Source organism: Schistocerca gregaria, chromosome 8 (assembly GCF_023897955.1).
Source record: "Schistocerca gregaria isolate iqSchGreg1 chromosome 8, iqSchGreg1.2, whole genome shotgun sequence".
NCBI classification, from domain to species: domain Eukaryota; kingdom Metazoa; phylum Arthropoda; class Insecta; order Orthoptera; family Acrididae; genus Schistocerca; species Schistocerca gregaria.
The window spans coordinates 121,328,417-121,346,500 of record NC_064927.1 but is presented as its reverse complement, the minus strand read 5'-3'; the positions used below and the strand labels follow the sequence as shown (position 1 = coordinate 121,346,500).

General features: G+C 48.1%; 1 protein-coding gene across 2 annotated transcripts in view; it reads left to right on the top strand.

Moving 5' to 3' along the window:
- The window catches only part of LOC126284715 (unconventional myosin-XVIIIa), a 1,203,577-nt gene that overhangs the window by 853,526 nt on the left and 331,967 nt on the right, over positions 1–18,084 (top strand). The window contains exon 1 of one of the 2 annotated variants that reach the window (XM_049983846.1): positions 5,606–11,767. The exons of the other annotated variant lie outside the window; for it this stretch is intronic. Coding sequence (XP_049839803.1) covers positions 9,932–11,767 — 1,836 coding nt within the window. The 5' untranslated portion in view covers positions 5,606–9,931. Of the gene's footprint in view, positions 1–5,605; positions 11,768–18,084 lie in introns of those variants that run through there. 2 annotated transcript variants of the gene reach the window in all.

Below are 18,084 nucleotides of genomic sequence, written 5' to 3'. Positions count from 1 at the left end.
CACAAGGTTTCAAGCCCTTTTTGGTTATTTATGTGATCATGGGTCCTTTCAGGCAGGCGAACGTGCAGGGAGGCGGCGGACTGTGAGTACACCAGATTTGGAGGACCGCGTTCTGCTTCTTGATCGTTTCCATCTCGGCTTGTTCCCCATATGAATACCGGACCAGTCTGCTGCGTCACTCACACACACTGTAACACACAAGGAACCCACGTCAAGTGGTCAGAGGAACTGTCATTCGTCAGCGCCATCTACCGTGCCAACGATGAATTTCCAGACACATGTTCATAGGACCCTGTTTCCTCCATTTCCAGTCAGTAATACGTCCCCTGCAGTTTGTCCGTTTTATGAACATTCACCCTATATACACATATCAACAAAAGTTTTGCATCACCCTGTTTCCCAGGACTGCCAGACACAGTCGCTATGACTGTTCAGAGATGTCGCTAGGCCCGCCCAAAGATGTAAACAACCACGCATGAGAAGCGCTTATTACACAGAGGGGTCCGACAGCCGATCAGTTCCAGTCATTCCACCAGGAAGGAGGTGCACGGCTCGTGTTGTCTGTAGTTCAACCATGACTAGACGGCCAATACCGCGGTTCGATCGCGTCCGCATTGTTACTTTGTGCCAGTAAGGGCTCTCAACAAGGGACACGAAGCAGGTACAGAGAGACAGGAATTGTCAATGACATGCTTCGATCGGGCCGTCTAAGGGCTACCACTACAGTGGATAACCGCTACCTACGGGTCATGGCTCGGAAGAACCCTGGCAGCAACGCCACCATGTTGAATAATGCTTTTCGTGCAGCCACAGCATGTCGTTTTACGACTCAAATTGTGCACAATAGGCTGCATGAAGCGCAGTCCCGTCGTCCATGTGGAGAACCATCTTTGCAACCATGACGCCATGCAGCGCGGTACAGATGGGCCCAACAACACGCCGAATGGACCGCTCAGGATTGGCACCACGTACTCTTCACCGATGAGTATCGCATATGCCTTCAACCAGACAATCGTCGGAGACGTGTTTGGAGGCAACCCGGTCAGGCTGAACGCCTTACACACACTTTGTGCGATTGCAGCAAATTGGAAGTTCTCTGCTGTTTTGTGGTGGCATTATGTGGGCCCGACGTACGCCGCTGGTAGTCGTGAAAGGAGCTGTAACGGCTGTACGATACATGAATGCCGTCCTCCGATTGATAGTACAACCATATCGGTAGCATATTGGCGAGGCATTCGTCTTCATGGACGACAATTCGCGCCCCCATCGTGCGCATCTTGTGAATATCTTCCACGGTGGCCAGCATGTTCCACAAACATGAACCCTATGGAACATGCCTGGGGTAGATTGAAAAGGTCTGTTTATGGACGACGTGACCTACCAACGACTCTGAGAGATCTACGCCGAAATGCCTTTGAGGAGTGGGACACCCCGGAAACAGTGCCTTGATGAACTTGTGGATAATATGCCACGACGAATACAGGCATGCATCAATGCAAGAGGACGTGCTACTGGGTATTAGAGATACCGGTGAGTACAGCAATCTGGACCACTACCTCTGAAGGTCTCGCTATATGGTGGTACAACATGCCATGTGTGGTTTTCATGAGGAATACAAAGGGCGGAAGTGATGTTTATGTTTTTCTCTATTCCAATTTTCCGTACACGTTCCGGAACTCTCGGAACCGAGGTGATACATTTTTTTTTATGTATTTTCCACGCCTTGTACGACCTTGCTGTAAACAATAACTTATGACCTCCCCCTCCCCCCCCTCTCTCTACAAATATGGAGAGAGGGGGGTGGGGGGCGTCCACCAACCTGCACGCGTTCATGATGCACTGAACGCATGCTGCCCCACGGTTGGCCTGTCTCCGTTCTACTCGTTAAGTCTCGGTCTCGCTTGATCCTTCTCGGTACAGCGCGACATTTCATTCAGCTCTACGATGCGACGCTGTTTCTCCCGGTGACTGGTGCGACATTTTTTGATCGGTACGATTTCCTACCGTTCCGCAGGACCGAAGTATCAGTGCTGTTTTGTTTGTGCTCATAAAGGGGGTTCACAGGCCTCATGGCTGTTTATATGAAATGAGGCAATGTAGCGGACTATTGTCACAAACCTTTAAAAGCTAATGGCTGTCACATAAGACAAGGATAACATTTCGCAATCTATTATGCTGACACTTTCGACGGGTACCGCAAGTTTGCTGTGTAACGTTAGTAAAACACCGTGGAAAAAGAATTTAAATATTTAGTTGAAATAGAAAGAGCAAAAAAATTACAACAGTCGACAATGACTTATACGGGAATCATTGCTCCGAGCATGTAGAGGCACTTTGTGTTAAATTTGCAGGCGTGCAAGACGTAATTAAATTAGTAGTACGAATAGTAAATTTACTGAAGCCGCACGTATTAACATACCGCCAGTTGCGACAGTTTTTGATGGATTTACATGAAGAGAATAGTGACGTTATATTTTACTGTGAAGTGCTTTGGTTGAGTCAAGGAGTATATCTGGAACGGTTTTTCGAATTATTGTTGTGTTGTAGTCGAAACTGGTTTCATGCAGTTTTATACTGTGCAAACCTCTTCATCTACGAATAACTACTCCAAAGTACATCCTTCTGAATCTGCTCACTGCATTCATCACGTGGTCTCTCTCATCCCCTCCCCCCCCCCCCCCCACCTCCCACTTCCCCCCCCCCCACTCCCCGCGAACACACACACTTCCCTCCAATACTAAATTGGTGAGCCATGAGGTCTCAGAATGTGTCGAGCAACTGATCCCTTTTTGTTGTCGACTTGTAGTAAAACTTACTTTTCTCCGCAATTCTGGTAAGTACCTCCTCATTAGTTACTTGACTTAACCATTTAAGATTCAGCAATCTGCTATTGTGCTCTCGTCTAAGTTGTTTCTCCTCCGTGTTTCACTTCCATACATGATTACACTCCATACACTTTCAGAAAAGACTTCCTAACACTTAAATCTACATTTGATGTTAACTAATTTCTTTTCTTCAGAAATGCATTACTTGACATTGCCGGTCTACATTTTATATCCTCTCTACTTCGGCCATCATTGGCTATATTGCTGCCCAAAGGGCAACACTCTTCTAACTCTTTAAGTGCCTCTATTCGTAATCTAATTCCCTCAGCGTCACTTTCACTTTCCTTTGAAAAATCGTCACTATAGACAAAACGTGTGTGCTCGATCGTATGAAGCACGGTTAAAGCGGCAGTCCAACGAATAGAAGCTCTCCGGTTCTCCTCGCCCACAGAACGTGCGCCATGAACCAGCTGGTGCCAAAGCGATGGTCATTGTGGCTTGAGATACCCGTGCGTTCAATCTGCATCAAGTTGTACCGCAGGGGTAGACGGTGACTGCAATTTCTTGCGACATCACCTTCATTGTACTCTAAAAATAAAGAGACGGCACCTTCTAACAACGGCATTCCGGTATTCTTCATAACAGAGCACTATATCATATGGTGATCCTCTTGAGGGAGCTCTCCTGCGTACGGGGGAGGAAGTGGGGTGGGGGAGGGGGGAAAGAGAGAGAGAGATACACGAACACACATCGCTGTATCCGATGCAATACTGTGTGATTATGACCTGTTCACCCTAAATGAAGGAACCTCTTCGCGCCACGTGTTACAATTCAAGAGACGACTTCATCCGTGCCATCCTTGCGACATATTGACAGAGATGGATATGATAATGGTATATGACGCCTTCCATGTGTGTGATGGAAGGTGATCGAAATGGGGATGGGGGGCGGGGGGTGAATATATCGCGGGCATGTAATGCGGTGAACGTCCGCCAGTGAAGTCTGATGTGGATTATAACAGTGTTGCCACTGCTTTTTGTGCAGTGCTAGTATGTTTTGTTTGTGTTCTGTGTTGTTCAAAAATATGAGGTATGAAGCGACATGCAAGCTATTCATTGTTCCTTGTGCGATTACATTGGCATGTGGAGCATTCCATTCTGTCTTTCGCCTGTTCGGCGTCGCGTGGTGTGGTGCACTTGGGTGACAGAGCCCCGCACCCGGGCCGCAAATGTGTAGAATTCTTGGCCAACCCTGGTATACAAGATGTAGTCCGTTCATTAGTAGTACCGGGTGGTTATAATTAACGTACAGATACTCGTAGAGTGCAGTGTGGGCTGTAATTATTCAAGTGGTTCAAATGGCTCTGAGCGCTATGGGACTTAACATCTGAGGTCATCAGTCCCCTAGACTTAGAACTACTTAAACCTAGCAAACTTAAGGACATCGCACACATCCATGCCCGAGGCGGGATTCGAACCTGCGACCGTAGCAGCAGCGTGGTTCCGGACTGAAGCGCCTACACCCGTTCGGCCTCAGCGGCCGGCCTGTAATTATTAAATGGCAACGAAACTAGGTCGATATTATAATGCATTAATATGGAACCAACTTACGCTTGAAAAGAGTTAGTTCCAATTTTGACCACTTGGTGGGAAACTGGTTCTGTACGGCATCTCGTCGATGTCTCCAGTGTTCGTATTAAATAAACTGTGTATAAGTGAGACTTCCTGGAGGATTAAAAATGTGTGCAGGACCAAGACTCGAACTCGGAACGTTTGTCTTTCGCGGGAAAGTGCTCTACCATCTGAGCTGCCGAAGTACGACTCGCGACCCTTCCTCACAGCTTTACTTCTGTCAGTACCTCGTCTCCTACCTTGAGGATTAAGAACATAAACATTATGCCTTTCTCACGTGTTTGATCTTTTGTGCCCGATCCTAATTCATTCAATATGGAAACATTTGTACACGTCCTTCTTGTATTCATAGAGCCAGGTCTGCACTTAGTGGACAAAATTGGAAATAATTTTTTTCCGTCATAAATCGGTTCCGCATTGATGCGTTAGAACAGCTACCAATTTTCGCCGTTATACCTTATTGCAGCCCACATTTTACCCCTGTAGCTTGACTTTTAATCATAATCACCCAGTATTTTCTTTCCGCAATTCCTTCAGATCTCGACATGGTCACCATTGACCAACATCAATAGACTGAAGCCAAAATATTTTTGTTATCATAGGCTGGAGTGAAAGACACAAAAGTACGAAAGTATGAAAGTCCGATCTACCAGAGATATACATAGGAATTTCGATACTATGATATCGATGTATGAACACTTTGTGGTTGATCAAATTTTCGATGTTTTTGGTACATTGATTTGTCGGCCCCTCTACTGGTGGTGTTTAAGAAGGAAGACGTACGGAGGATGTTGGCCACTGTGCAGACGATTCGCAGTTGCCAGCTGCGTGCCGAGTAGAGCGCTTTCGCCTCGCCGAGAGCGACAGTGGGACAAGCCGCAGGCAGCAAGAGTGGTTTTGCAGAGTGCGGCCGCTGTACTGCCGCGTGTGTCGTCCTCCACTCACTTCCTCGCTGTCTTTTCTTCTCTCGCCATCTCCCCTCTCCCCTCTGTCTTCCTCCCTCCCGTCCCAGCACACAGGGTCGCACGTGGGGCGGCACGTGCGAGTGCGTGCCGGTGCGTGTGGGAAGCGCGCCGCGGCATTCCAGCCGCCGCCGGTAGCGCCACCGCGGCCTCCGCCGCAGCCGCCGCCTCCTCCTCCAGCAGTTCTCCAGTAGGCCGCGCGCCGCCCAGTCGCCAGGACGCGGCCGTCGCTGTCTCCGTGCGACAGCGCCTCCACTGGCCGCCGCTTACGTCACAACTCGAACGCTAACAGTCCGATCGGGTCGCGCCGACGAATCCGCTTCGCTTCGGAACTGCCACCTACTAATTGGCGAAGACGCTGTCCAGCTTCGAACTTGATCGCGGGTGTTCATCAGCACGCCTTCAACTGGACGCAGTTGCCACCAATTAGCCAAAGACACTATTCAGTGTGTACTCATCGAAACACTTTCAGCTGGAAATTCCCGGGCCGTTAGCCAATGACACACTCAGCTACGACCGTGTTAGCAGGGATATTCATCGCAACCATTCAAACCGGACTACGGCGTAATACAAGAAGTGGCCACATCCCACAAAAATATTGAGCAATCCGGCCACCTTCCAGATACCAGTTATACGAAAAAAACGTTCGTCTTTCAACATTTTCTGATTCCGCTATTTCTATAATTGACAATCCTGTTTAATATTTGCCAGTGCCTGCTTCGCAATGGCGGCAACTGTGTCGTGTTAAAAGTTAAACTGTACTCCGTATCACCTTAGTATTAACGTGCTTTTCACGCGTCGTTTTCTTCATTTGATTTTACCACCATATTAAGAATTCGCCACTAGGGAACTGTGTTTTTTGTGTGTAAAATAATTGCATACCTCGGTACTGTAGTATATTACGATACCCATTTCACGCGGCTGTTTATACGGCGTTTCTGTGTGATTTGACCATCATATTTAGTTCCCACGACTTTTGAAATCGCTGTGGTCCGTTCTATATTATCGTGCTGAGAACTGTGGTCTCTGGGAAAATTAGTGTACATTAGGAACATATAACACAAATCTGACTTGTTCCATCTATCTGCCACAGTGGAAATTTGCTGGTTACCTTATCGCATAGCGAATTTGTTCCAGACGTTATCGAAGAGCACGTTTGTCTCCTCTGTGGCAACATTAGTGAAGTATCCTTCTGCTCCGTATCGTCGACATTTATCCCAGAAGAAATATCGTTTCCTGTACTCTACACTCTATCTGGGGCAACGGAGAGAGCATCGCTGAACACGAGAGAGATATTCAGTGACAGTGAATTCGATTTCACCTGACGCTGCCCACGTGACGGAGCTGAAGAATCACCAGGTGTGTGTACATCGGTTCGTGACTGCCGTTAAACAGCTGAGGACGCCTGCCTTTGGATGTGAACCAAGTGGGTTGTGTTTGACCGGCCGTCCTAGACCCTGGCCCATGGACTTCTGGAATTCGTGCCAAGAACAGCGCTCCGGCAATATTCCAAACGGCTGAATCACAACAAGGGATATACTCCTGATCGTGCATGCAGGAACACTCTGCAGCTATACGTCTGTCTGGCGCCTTCGTTGGTTGGCGTAGCGCTTTGCTCTGATTCCGTTTGTGCAGTCAACGATCTTGTAGCCGTGTGTTTGACGAACAAGCAAAGCATCGAATTGCGTATCCTCTTGGCGCTGCGAACATCACCAACCACGGTATTTGCATCCTGTTGGAACTCCACCTAACACACGAAACTAACTGACTTACGTGAGCAACGCTGCTCCGATAAGCGCAATACATCTAGCGTATAGGAATAGCATCGTTATTACGATTTCACGCAGTGTATCCAGTGTGTTCGCCAGCTGGTAAGGTCTGTGGAGGGCGTGAAATTACATCTGTTCAACACGCCATAGTGGTGGGCACTTTATCAGTGCAATAGCTCTTTTCAAAGTTGGTCGCCAACTCAATCAGTTACTCTTTTTACGCGCCACAAAAGCGTGGACGTTGACCCACGAAGGGAGGACAGCTCAGTTCATTCGTCCTTTTTTTATTCTCCTCCCAACCGCACCCGTTTTCGCTGCAAGACCCTTGGAAGTAATTACCGCGCGGTTTTTCCGTGCCGGCGACGCTTACAGTTTAATTTTATGCCTGAGCTTCTGTAACGAGAGCGCAGCACGACTTGGGTGATGAAGCTCGTTACTTCTTAGAAACTGCAATACTTCGCGCAGTCCCGACGAAAGTATTTCTGTTTTTTGTGCTGGAGGTCTTCCGAGGGCCTTGCATACGCTTCGGGCCGTGGTCGCCTAATTGTGACTCATTAGCTGTTTACCGCAAGGTAAATGTATCGTGACCGGTGCACTGTGGAGGTCGACAGTCATTTGAGCCGATTACGAGCATTAATTGATGAATAACTGGACGCTCACGAACTTGGACGCCGGCGAGCAAAAGTCCAAACTGTCTCGTAGCAATGAATTTACATCACTGCTATTCGAAATTGTGTGCTTGTTAGACTTGTCGAGAAATAAGAAAACGTAACAACAGAAAAAGACTGTTAATTTGAGTGCATAGTTCAGACACAGCGTTACTTTGTCAACTGTCTAGCTGGCCCTTTCATTTGAAGTTGTAACAACGTTTTTAAATTCTTTCCACATGATGCTGGAAACGACTTAATCTAGGTGCGTGCTAACTGGTCGGCAGTTGTAGATAATGCTAACCCGAAAGGCAATAAATTCAGGTTCCCCTGCATTTTTTCTCATAGTGAAACTGAGACTAATTGCAAGAAATTAACAATCGAGTTGCACTCAGCATAATTATATTGCTAAATACTTTTTTCATGTTGTTCCCTGTTTCTCCCCGCTGCACTTGATGGAGACAAAATAACGCGTCAGTAGAAAGACAACATATTACTTTCTCCGCTGTTGTGGACGTCCCCTATTGTCGATGTGGGTCCTTTCTGTCGCCAAGATAGTTTTTTTTCGGTTTAAGGCATGGCGTACATTTTCCGCTGTAACGAACCATAAATGAACAATTTTTTCAACAATTACTTCCACAGGATGTGATTCCGAATGCGAGACGAGATTTTGGTTCACGCTAGCTGTTTTAGAAGCCATCGTCAGTCGAAGTTACTGAGTGCATGAAATAAGATTTTCTGTATTTGCTGAGTTGTCGTATTACATATTGCATTAGTTTCAACATTAACTACAGAGTCGTTCTTGACAGTGGCCATCAATCGGACAGGAAAAAATAGACTTGTAACAAAATACTGCGTGGACAACAACTTTCTACGCTTTTATGAATGCCTGTCAGTTATGGTGGACGTTTTTGGCTCCGGTGACTTTTTCGGATTTTCCTCTTTTATTTGAAGCGTTGTATTTGACTTTTGAGAAACGTTTACACCAATGATATTTGCATTCGTCCTCTAATACTTTCCTCGAAATTGGTTTAAGCCCTATGTGTTGAAGTGGGGATTCTTGGTTATTGATGCAATTTTCTAGTTTCGTCTCATAAATTTAGAGCCTTGCAATGTATTAGGACGTGTGGCAAAATTTTGCAGGATTTTTCTTTTGTAATACGAGTGTGTGGTAAAAATTTATCTCCACTTCGTCTCCTAACACTGGCTTCGAGATTTGTTTGCGTACGATATATGTTGAGATAGTGAGACAATTTTGTGGTTTCGCCTCCTGAATTTGGAGTCTCACACTGCATTACGACATATGAGGTAGCATTTGCAGGGAGTATATTTAGTTTGATAATCCATGCGAGAATCAAAACTTCCATTAGTATTATTAATACTTGCCTCAAAATTGGTATACCTGCGCTGTATATTGAGGTACTGATTCTTAGTTTTCGTGATAACTTTTCCTGGTTACGTCTCGTGAATTTGGCGACGTGTAACGAATGTAAGGGAACATTTTCAGTGGCCATGCGTGGTTTTCGGCTCTCGGGTGAAATGTAATCTTCGAGTGGAGATAGGAGATTAGCGTATGTGCAGTATGTACAGAGGTGTGAGTACTTGGTTCTAGTGAGAAAATCTTTTTGTTTTGTCTCATAATTAAGGAGTGTTGCGATCTATTATGACAAATGAGAAACAATAGAAAGGTATAAACTTGTAATATGAGAGTTTGTTGTGCAAACTGAACCAAGATACGACTCCTAATTCTGGCTTCAAGACTGGTGCACCTGTGATACATGTTGATGTGAATATTCTTGGTTCTAGCGAAACAATTTTCTGTTTTCGTCTCCTGAATTTGGTGCCTTATGATGTTCCTGTGTGCGCAGAGTTTACGCTTGTAGTACGGCTGCGTGGTGGAAACTGAATTTCGTCGTTTCGTGGAGGCTGGTTTGGCAACTCGGAGTGATAGATGTTTGGATTGTGATAGTGTCGCTAATTAATAATGAGAGGCTTCTTGTGAGTGAAGAGTTATGCACAGTAGTAAAGTGTGAGGTGGAGTGACTGTAATAGAGGATAAAAGCGCGTAGGCGCGAGCAGGTCGAGCGGCACGGGAAAATGTTGCAACTGCGCGCCTTCGAGAACTCGCTCCGCGGCGGTCCGGACATCGACTCCCATTCGCAGTCGACACCGCGCAGCAAGCGCCAGCAGCTGCACAAAGCGTGCACGGGCGAGGCGCACGGCGCCGGCATCGAGAAGCTGCGCCGCTGCTCGCTAGAGAGCCAGGGAGACCGTGGAGGGGGAGGGGGTATCGGCGCCGAGGCGTCCAACCGGCTGCACGCCGCCGCGACGCTCGCGTCTGCCGCCAAGGCGGGCGCCGGCGACCGCGAGGACGAGTGCGAAGACGTCCCCCCACCGCCGGGCACCGGTCTGGCCCGGTCAGCTGACGGCACGCGGCTCAGCGCCAGGAGAAAGAAGAGAAACCAGCGGGTCAGCGAGCACGTCGGCGGCCACGCCGCAGTCATGGTGCGGACGTCGGAAGGGAAGGAGCGGCCGCGGGGCGCCGGCACGCCGGTGCTGGCCAGGGCCAGGGACGCCGCCGCCTCGGCGCACCACTCGTCCGAGAGCCTCGTGCAGAACATCAAGGGCTGGTGCCGCGCCAAGCCGTCCGACATCCTGGACAAGGGCTCGAGGGCCTGCCTCGACAAGGGCGCCATGAGGGCCCGGAACGGGCGCCACTCGCCGGCCACCGAGTACGACGTGAAGGGGCACAGCGAAGCGGTGGGCAACAGGCTGGCCGGCGAGAACTTCCTCAACCTGTCCGCGGAGGACCTGACGGACATCCTCGGCGGCGGGGCAGCGCACCACTCTGCCGACGATCTCCCCGACCGGGACGAGACGGACAGCGCGGAGCAGGTCGGGGGAGGCGACGCTAAACAGTATGCGGAGCAGATGGTGCTGGAGGAAACTGCCGATCAGGTGGTCACTGTGCGCAGCGAGAAACAGCCCTTCGTGGACCAGCTGGTGATGGACGGGGAGGAGAAGGTGCCGGCCGAAGCGCTCAGGATCCGGGTGGAAGTGACGCCCACAGAGCAAGTGACGGAGATGGCCAGCACGGTACTGGACGAAGGGGAGAATGCGCCGCCTCCACAGCAGAAGCTCCCGGCGCCAGAGAAGAAATCCTCTCCTCAGAAGATCAAAGTGGAAGAGGGAAGGAAAACTGGAGTTGTCAGGAAGGTGTCTGTCCAGAGGAAGGACCACAAGCAAGGTGAAGTGGAAGCGAGGGTGGTGAAGGGCAGATATAAGCAGCAGCCACCGCGAGGAGTGCTGAAGTACATGAAGGAGAAGAGCGGCAGTCTCTCCTCTGATGTCGGGGGAGAGGACGCTAAAGTGGCGAACGGAGATGACGGCCCACTGACCAAAGACGTCAGGCGCAAGAGCGTCGAGTCTTCGGAGGACACCAGAAATGGACAGTCTCGCAGCGGCAGCGTTTCTTCGTCGGAGGACCCGGCGGCTAGAGTGACGAAGGGTGTCAACGGCCGGCTGTCGTCGGAGAACTTGAGCGGCAGGAATGGCGCGCGGCGCAACAGCCGCCAGAGCTCCACGGAGGACGTGTCGCCGAAGAAGGGCCAGCAGCTCTCCTCGGAGGACGTGACCAAGAGGGCGAGTCCGCGGACCAGGGGTGGGCCGGACCAGAAGGCGGCTCCGCGAGCCAAGGTGACGCCGCCCGCCAGAAAGCCCCCGGCGGCGGCTGCGGTGCGAGGTGGCCGCGCGGGGGCCGCCTCCAAGACGACGACGCCCCCGGGGGCAGGCACCGCCGCCCCCAGGAGGCCTCCGGGGCGCAGGGCGGCGGCGGCGGAGGCCGTGCCGTGGGAGGAGCTGGAGAGGCGCGCGCTCGCCCGCAAGCCGTGCGTGGGCGCCGACTACAAGGACATCGACGCCCTGCTCGCGGAGGTAAAGCCGCGCTTTGTCTGCTCCTGCCGCCGCCCACTTGCGTCGCTCTCTCCACTGATTTAATGCTACGCTTCATCTCTTCCTGTACTGTGCTAATCTATCTACCTCTACTTAACTACTACATCCTCCGCAACTTCTTTTACTTATCCGATTAATGTCTCCCCCTCTCAGTTGCAAAGATATCATCAAATGTAACATTTTCTTTTCAATGCAATATGTTCATAAAGTAACACGGCCTATGGGATAATTACTTGCAATGGGGCCTAGTTGGATGATCCTCTTCGACCCCTTCAGACACGCCGTATGTGAAGATCACTGCCCGGAAATCAGTTTACTAAAACAGTAGAACACACAGCTAAAAAGACTCGAAAAGGTCGATTTCCAATTCTGTCTAGAGCCATCAAGCATTGAGGTCGCAATAAATTGACTTGTTGTCCGCGGCGAAAATCTGACTTGTTGTGTAAGAAACTTTTTTATTGTCTCTTTAAATTGCTTCAGTTGTTTAAAATTATCGGTTTCGGTAGCACATGAACGATCGTCAGATCTGATTCCATCGGTTAGACGAATAACCCGTTCCACTTACCAGAAAAATTTAGATGCTAAACCACAAGATAAAATAGTGTCTAGTGACGCAGCATTTAAATTTTGTTGGACGGGTAAGAGAGAAAATCACATCTGACGCTGGTTCATGTGCAACGGAAACGGTCCTTTAAAAAAAAAGTAAAGGAATCTAGACGTGCAATAAAAAAAATCTGTTTTATAAGAGCGTCAAACATTTAGAGTATTGTAACAGGGTCGTCAGTTGCAGAGTGCATAGTGTTCTAGGCTTGTAATCGCGAACTTTCGGACCTGAATCTCGTTAGTATCACTTTTTTCTTTTATTTGAATTCTGTTAACGTTACCAAATTGATATTTTAATCAAGAAATAGTAAATAAATTACATTTTTTTATTTTCAGGTACTAATCGCACGAAAATGCATTTTTTCGTGATATATTAAAATTTCAACGAAAGTGCTAAATGTCTTGTAGTTAAATGTAAATACTATGTGTATCAATAATACTGTTCAGTATCTGGAAATTAAAAAGTGTTTTATTTTCTATTTGACGTTTCGCGTTTTCCGTTGCTTTTGTCTGACGAGAGAGGCGACTCGCCTAAACCGTTGTGGGGAAGCGGCGCTGTATTCAGCTGGGAACCCGTCTTGATGTTTCTCTTTTGATACGCAGAAAGCATTTGTAGAGGATGAACACGGGCGAAGCGCCAGAAATTATCCAAAGGCCAATCTGGGACTGAGCTCCTTGCCTTTGTATTTTTGCCTGACACTCGCACAGCCGTCACACGGTTAAGCCAACTTCTGAAGTGGTTCCCACACTTATTCAGTCTGGGTGCTGCCCTGCCTATTGGAGTAAAACGTCAGACGGAGAGACCGTGTGCTGTCGTATCGTGTGACCTCAGGCTGGGTAGCGTGAACAGCGGCTGTCGCCCGTCCCCGTGAGTCTCCCTGCTGAGCTATACACGGTCGTGAATGGCGGCCTTGTTTCAGGGCAGCGCGACCCTCGACTGGGTACTCCCTTATCGCAGCCTAGCCAGGAAGCTGCGTGCGACAATACGAGCCTTCTAGCCGCAGGGCTAGTTCGTTTCGAGAAGTAGTGCGTTTCCTCAGTACAACTAGAAGACGCGTCCCCTGTGTGTCAAGATCCTCTCTTCTCTTCTTCAGCTGTCTTAAGGCAGGTATCTGCCGGACACTAGCCACTTCTCTGCCCGACACCCTTCTCCTTAATCTGCTGCTAACTTCTGCCTTCGTTAATTTCGTTTCAATTTCCTCTCCACCTGCCTCTCCTTCCTGAAATATTACTTTCGATGATTCTTCGTCCCAGGCAGTTTCTTCACAATGTATCCTAATCAAGATGATTTCCCAGGCTGCGACATTGTCGCGAATAAAACAGTGACCCGTATATAGAATAAATTTCCATCAACTTACGTCTATGGTCACAGATTACCAGCTTCGGTCTATAATGACCATCTTCTGATCTGTGTTTTATCGTCAAATGTTAAATGCAAAATCAGCACCAGCATCGTCAAATATATATATATAAATCACAGCATGTGCACGAGCCATGTTGTCAGTAGCACTCGTATTTAACATTTGACGATGTCATTATGGCTGCAGTACATTAGGACACTGTTTTTATAAAACATATATCTGAAGATGGTCATTATAGGCCGAAACCGGTAATATGTGAACAAAAAGTTTGTGACCATAGACGTAAATTAAAGGAAATTTATTCAAGATGATTTCGTAAGTTTTATATGGGTCTGCTTATTTCTTCCACGCAGATGTCACAATACTAAGCACCTAAAAGATTTTACTTTTCCAGAGTCTCTCCTTCTTAATGGAATTTTCATGTTTGCTGATTTCAGTCTTTGCTACATTTATCTAAATTCCGTGCTCTTTTTCCTTTTCAGGGCCCTGTCCCCCATAAATCACTCTAAGTCAGTCAACTCTCCTTCATTGTATGCATGCTTAATTGTGTTCATCATTTCTACTTCTACTTTTATGCTTCCTCCCATTTGTCACGCTGTGTGTCAATTTTATTGCATTACATGCTTAAAATCGTTGGAAAGCGTTGGTGACAAGCGCCCCTTTCGTCACACACTATTATTTTATTTCAATAGAAGACTTGCGAAAATATATTCCTTTCGAATCTCACTTTGATATACGGTTTTTCTCTTAACTGCCCTCAGTCAACTTGATTTCGTCAATATCTTTGTATAATGTTCTTTTCTCCACATTGCTTCTATGAATGAGCTCTACCTTATACTTTGTATAAGGTACTGACGGTTCAGTCGTAGAGCCTAGTTAAAACTGTATGCCTGGCTGAGAATCGAACCGGCTCACTGTGTTTGCCTGTCAGCGCGCTACCAGTCGCGCTAACCGAGTACGACTCACGACCGCTTCAGCTTTCCATAGAATACTCTCCATGTCGTATACATCATGTGCGCTACCGTGACGCTGTGAGAGTGGTACCTCCTGGGGGTGTCGATCTAATTTGCCACACCCCCATATGCATTTAGCCCCTACTGCTCCAATGCTTATTAAAGTACTCCGGCCGCTGTGACCGAGCGTTTCTAGGCGCTTCAGTGCGGAACCGCGCTGCTGCTACGGTCGTAGGTTCGAATCCTGCCTCGGGCGTGGATGTGTATGATGCCCTTAGGTTAGTTAGGTTTAAGTAGTTCTAAGTCTAGGGGACTGATGACCTCAGATGTTAAGTCCCATAGTGCTCAGAGCCATTTGAACCATTTGAATTAAAGTACGATCGTAAGGGGGTTTCAAAACTAAAATGGTGATTGACTTGAGGATTTCTCGGTCGGAAGAACGCATCATATTATCTTAGACAAAGAATCATCGAAAAATGTGTAGGTAATTTCAAGTGTATCGGATGGAATTGTATTTGACTCTTCATGTTGTACGTTTATAAAGATCAGGTGGACAATTTTAATAATAACCGCAGACTCTTTTCGGAAGAAACAATGATCTATAAAGAATTACAATAAGGAAAAAGCTGCAATCTATCTACTTTTATCTTGATACTCTTCTACTGAACCGAGGTGGGCCACCTGCGTTACTTACGACTGAGTTTGTGTGATCTTCCTATTTCATATCCGTACAGGTTTTTGTACGCAGTTACTTATATGAGTTGACTGATTCCAGTTCTGACTCACTGACGGTTCAGTCATGGGATAATAACTTTTTTGTTTTGTTTCCTGAAGTGAAATGTCTTACATTTCTAAACATTTAAAATAAGTTGCCATTCTCTGCACTACTTTGCAATCGTATAAGGTTAACGATGACTGATGACTGCAGCATCGTGAGTCAGAATTGGAATCAGTGAACTCTTACAAGTACCTGGGTAAAAAAAAAAGATCCTGTATGGATATGAAATAGAATGACCACACAGACTCAGTCATAGGTAAAGCAGGTGACACCCTTCGGTTCAGTGGTAGGGTGTTGGGAAAATAAAGGAGATTTCTTAAAAAACGTTAGTGCGATCCATCCTAGAATGTTACTTACGTGCGTGAGATCCACGTTATACAGGACAAAAGGGGCTTATTGGTCATATACAACGAATGGAAGCACCGATGGTCACAAGATTTTCGACCCACGAGAGGGCGTTATGGAAACACTTATAAACGTGAACTGTCAGACGCATGAAGACAGATGCATTCTAACACGCGAAAGCCTGCTTTTCACTCGTAAGTCTCTGAAAATAGCAACAAGTGAGTAGTCGAGAAATGTACTATTATCCCCCTAAGCATAGGTAAAGTACGGACTCCGAACGGGGTGATTAGACTAAATACAAGATGGACGGATGCATTTAAGTGGTTATTCTTTCAGCGCTCCGTATAAAAGTGGAACGGGAAAGCCCTGATAAGTGATACTCTTCCGTCTTGTACTTCGAAATGGTTTGCTCATTATGATAGTGGGTGTATATGGGCCGTCATACACCCCTGAGTATGTCAGAGACTGCCGCCGTCGATGAGACAGAGACGGATTTTTGCCATAGATAATGGAATAGTTAGATGTGCCACTCACTCGGAAGTGTTCATACGATGTATTGGCCGCCGACGTGACAGTCGGGTGTAGAATAGCCGAGATACACCAAGTGAATGCATTTGATGACGGCCAGGCAGTTGGGGTGGGTAGTCCATCGCCTATACCATACAGGCATTGGGCATTTTAGGTGCCAGCTCGAGCACTTGTCAGCGGCCTTGCTGGTGACCGTCGGCAGTCGCCGGTGAAGAGGCTGCTCATAGCACAGTCACCCCGAGAGAAACTTCGACACTTCCGTACATGTACAGTGACAGGAGGGCACGACGTTCAGATCACTGATTTACTTCAAACTCTGTACGCTTTTAACAGAACCATTAGGGCAACGTAATGCGCAAGGTCGATTTGGAGGGAGTCTCAAGAGAACTTTTACACGCCAATGATGTACTGGTGCGTTGCGACCCTGAGCACGAGATGGCAGCTGTCATGTGGTTAGCGATCAAGAGAGGGACTCTCGCTCATTCTGTTTTAATTTTATTTTTTCAATACTAATGATATTATTTCGCGCATATTACATTTCAAAGGTAACGTGATAAAAAGAGAGAGGGCCGGCCGTGGTGGCCGAGAGGTTCTATGCGATTTAGTCTGGAACCGCGCGACCGCTACGGTTGCAGGTTCGAGTCCTGCCTCGGTCATGGATGTGTGTGATGTCCGTAGGTTAGTTTGGTTTAATTAGTTCTAAGTCCCATAGTGCTCAGAGCCATTTGAACCATTTTTGAACCCTTACTAGTTGGACGCTGCATTGTCCTAATGCACTACTAAAAGCGTGAGACGTGCACGATATTTCAGAAGCAGCGCCTCTGAAGCCACGCCAGTCCATTATTTACCTAATTGACGTGTGTCTCGCGCGGGCTTCGGCTGCGCCACGTTTCCAGGGCTGCGGCTGTGTGGTCCTGTCTAACCATGTGGGCCCGTCTCTCGCAGACGGAGGCTGCCCAGCAACACCGTGAGAACTCGGCGGACCGCGACCGCCCGCCGATGTCGTAAAATATCGCCGTCGACGTCGCCATCGCCGACGCCTCCGCCTTGTCTTTTTAGGCCCGGGCCACACCCGCGGCAATATCTTACGCGTCCAAAGCGCCGTTCTTAATTAATCCTGTCCGACAACAGCGCGCCGCGTTGTAGATTTCACAGTCACTCCACGCGCCCCATTAGTAACTCACTTATTTCCCCCACCACTCTTCTTTTTGTGCCGCCACGCTTTATGAAGCAAACCGTACAGACGCTGAAGAAGGGGCAGTCGAAGGTGTATGTCTCCTCTCCACCATTCCCCCTACCCCTACACCTCCCCTTTCATCACGTGTGTCTGTGTGTGAGTCGAGATGCAGGCCGCGTTCAGAGCCGTGACTGGCATCGCCTGTTTTTTGTCGGTTCTCCACCGTCCATTAGAGGCTGCAGCCGCTGCGCGCGATAACAAACGAGCACCGTTTGTAAGCAGGGCGGACACCCGTCCGTCTACCGGCTTCTTCGACGGAGCGCAGCGCAGCACTCACCAATTTCCCCTCGTCACAACTTGCGCCATCACTTCACTTTTCAAGACTCGCTGGTTTTTGCGAAAATTTGAACGTAACCGACTGGAACGAGTTCGAGATTTATGTGGAGGGGCGTAAGATTGCTGACAATTGTATATCCGTTAAGACGGGCGTCTCCAGAGCACAAATAAAACACCTTTGTAACGTACGAGGCGTTGGGCTAAGCGACGATATTTTC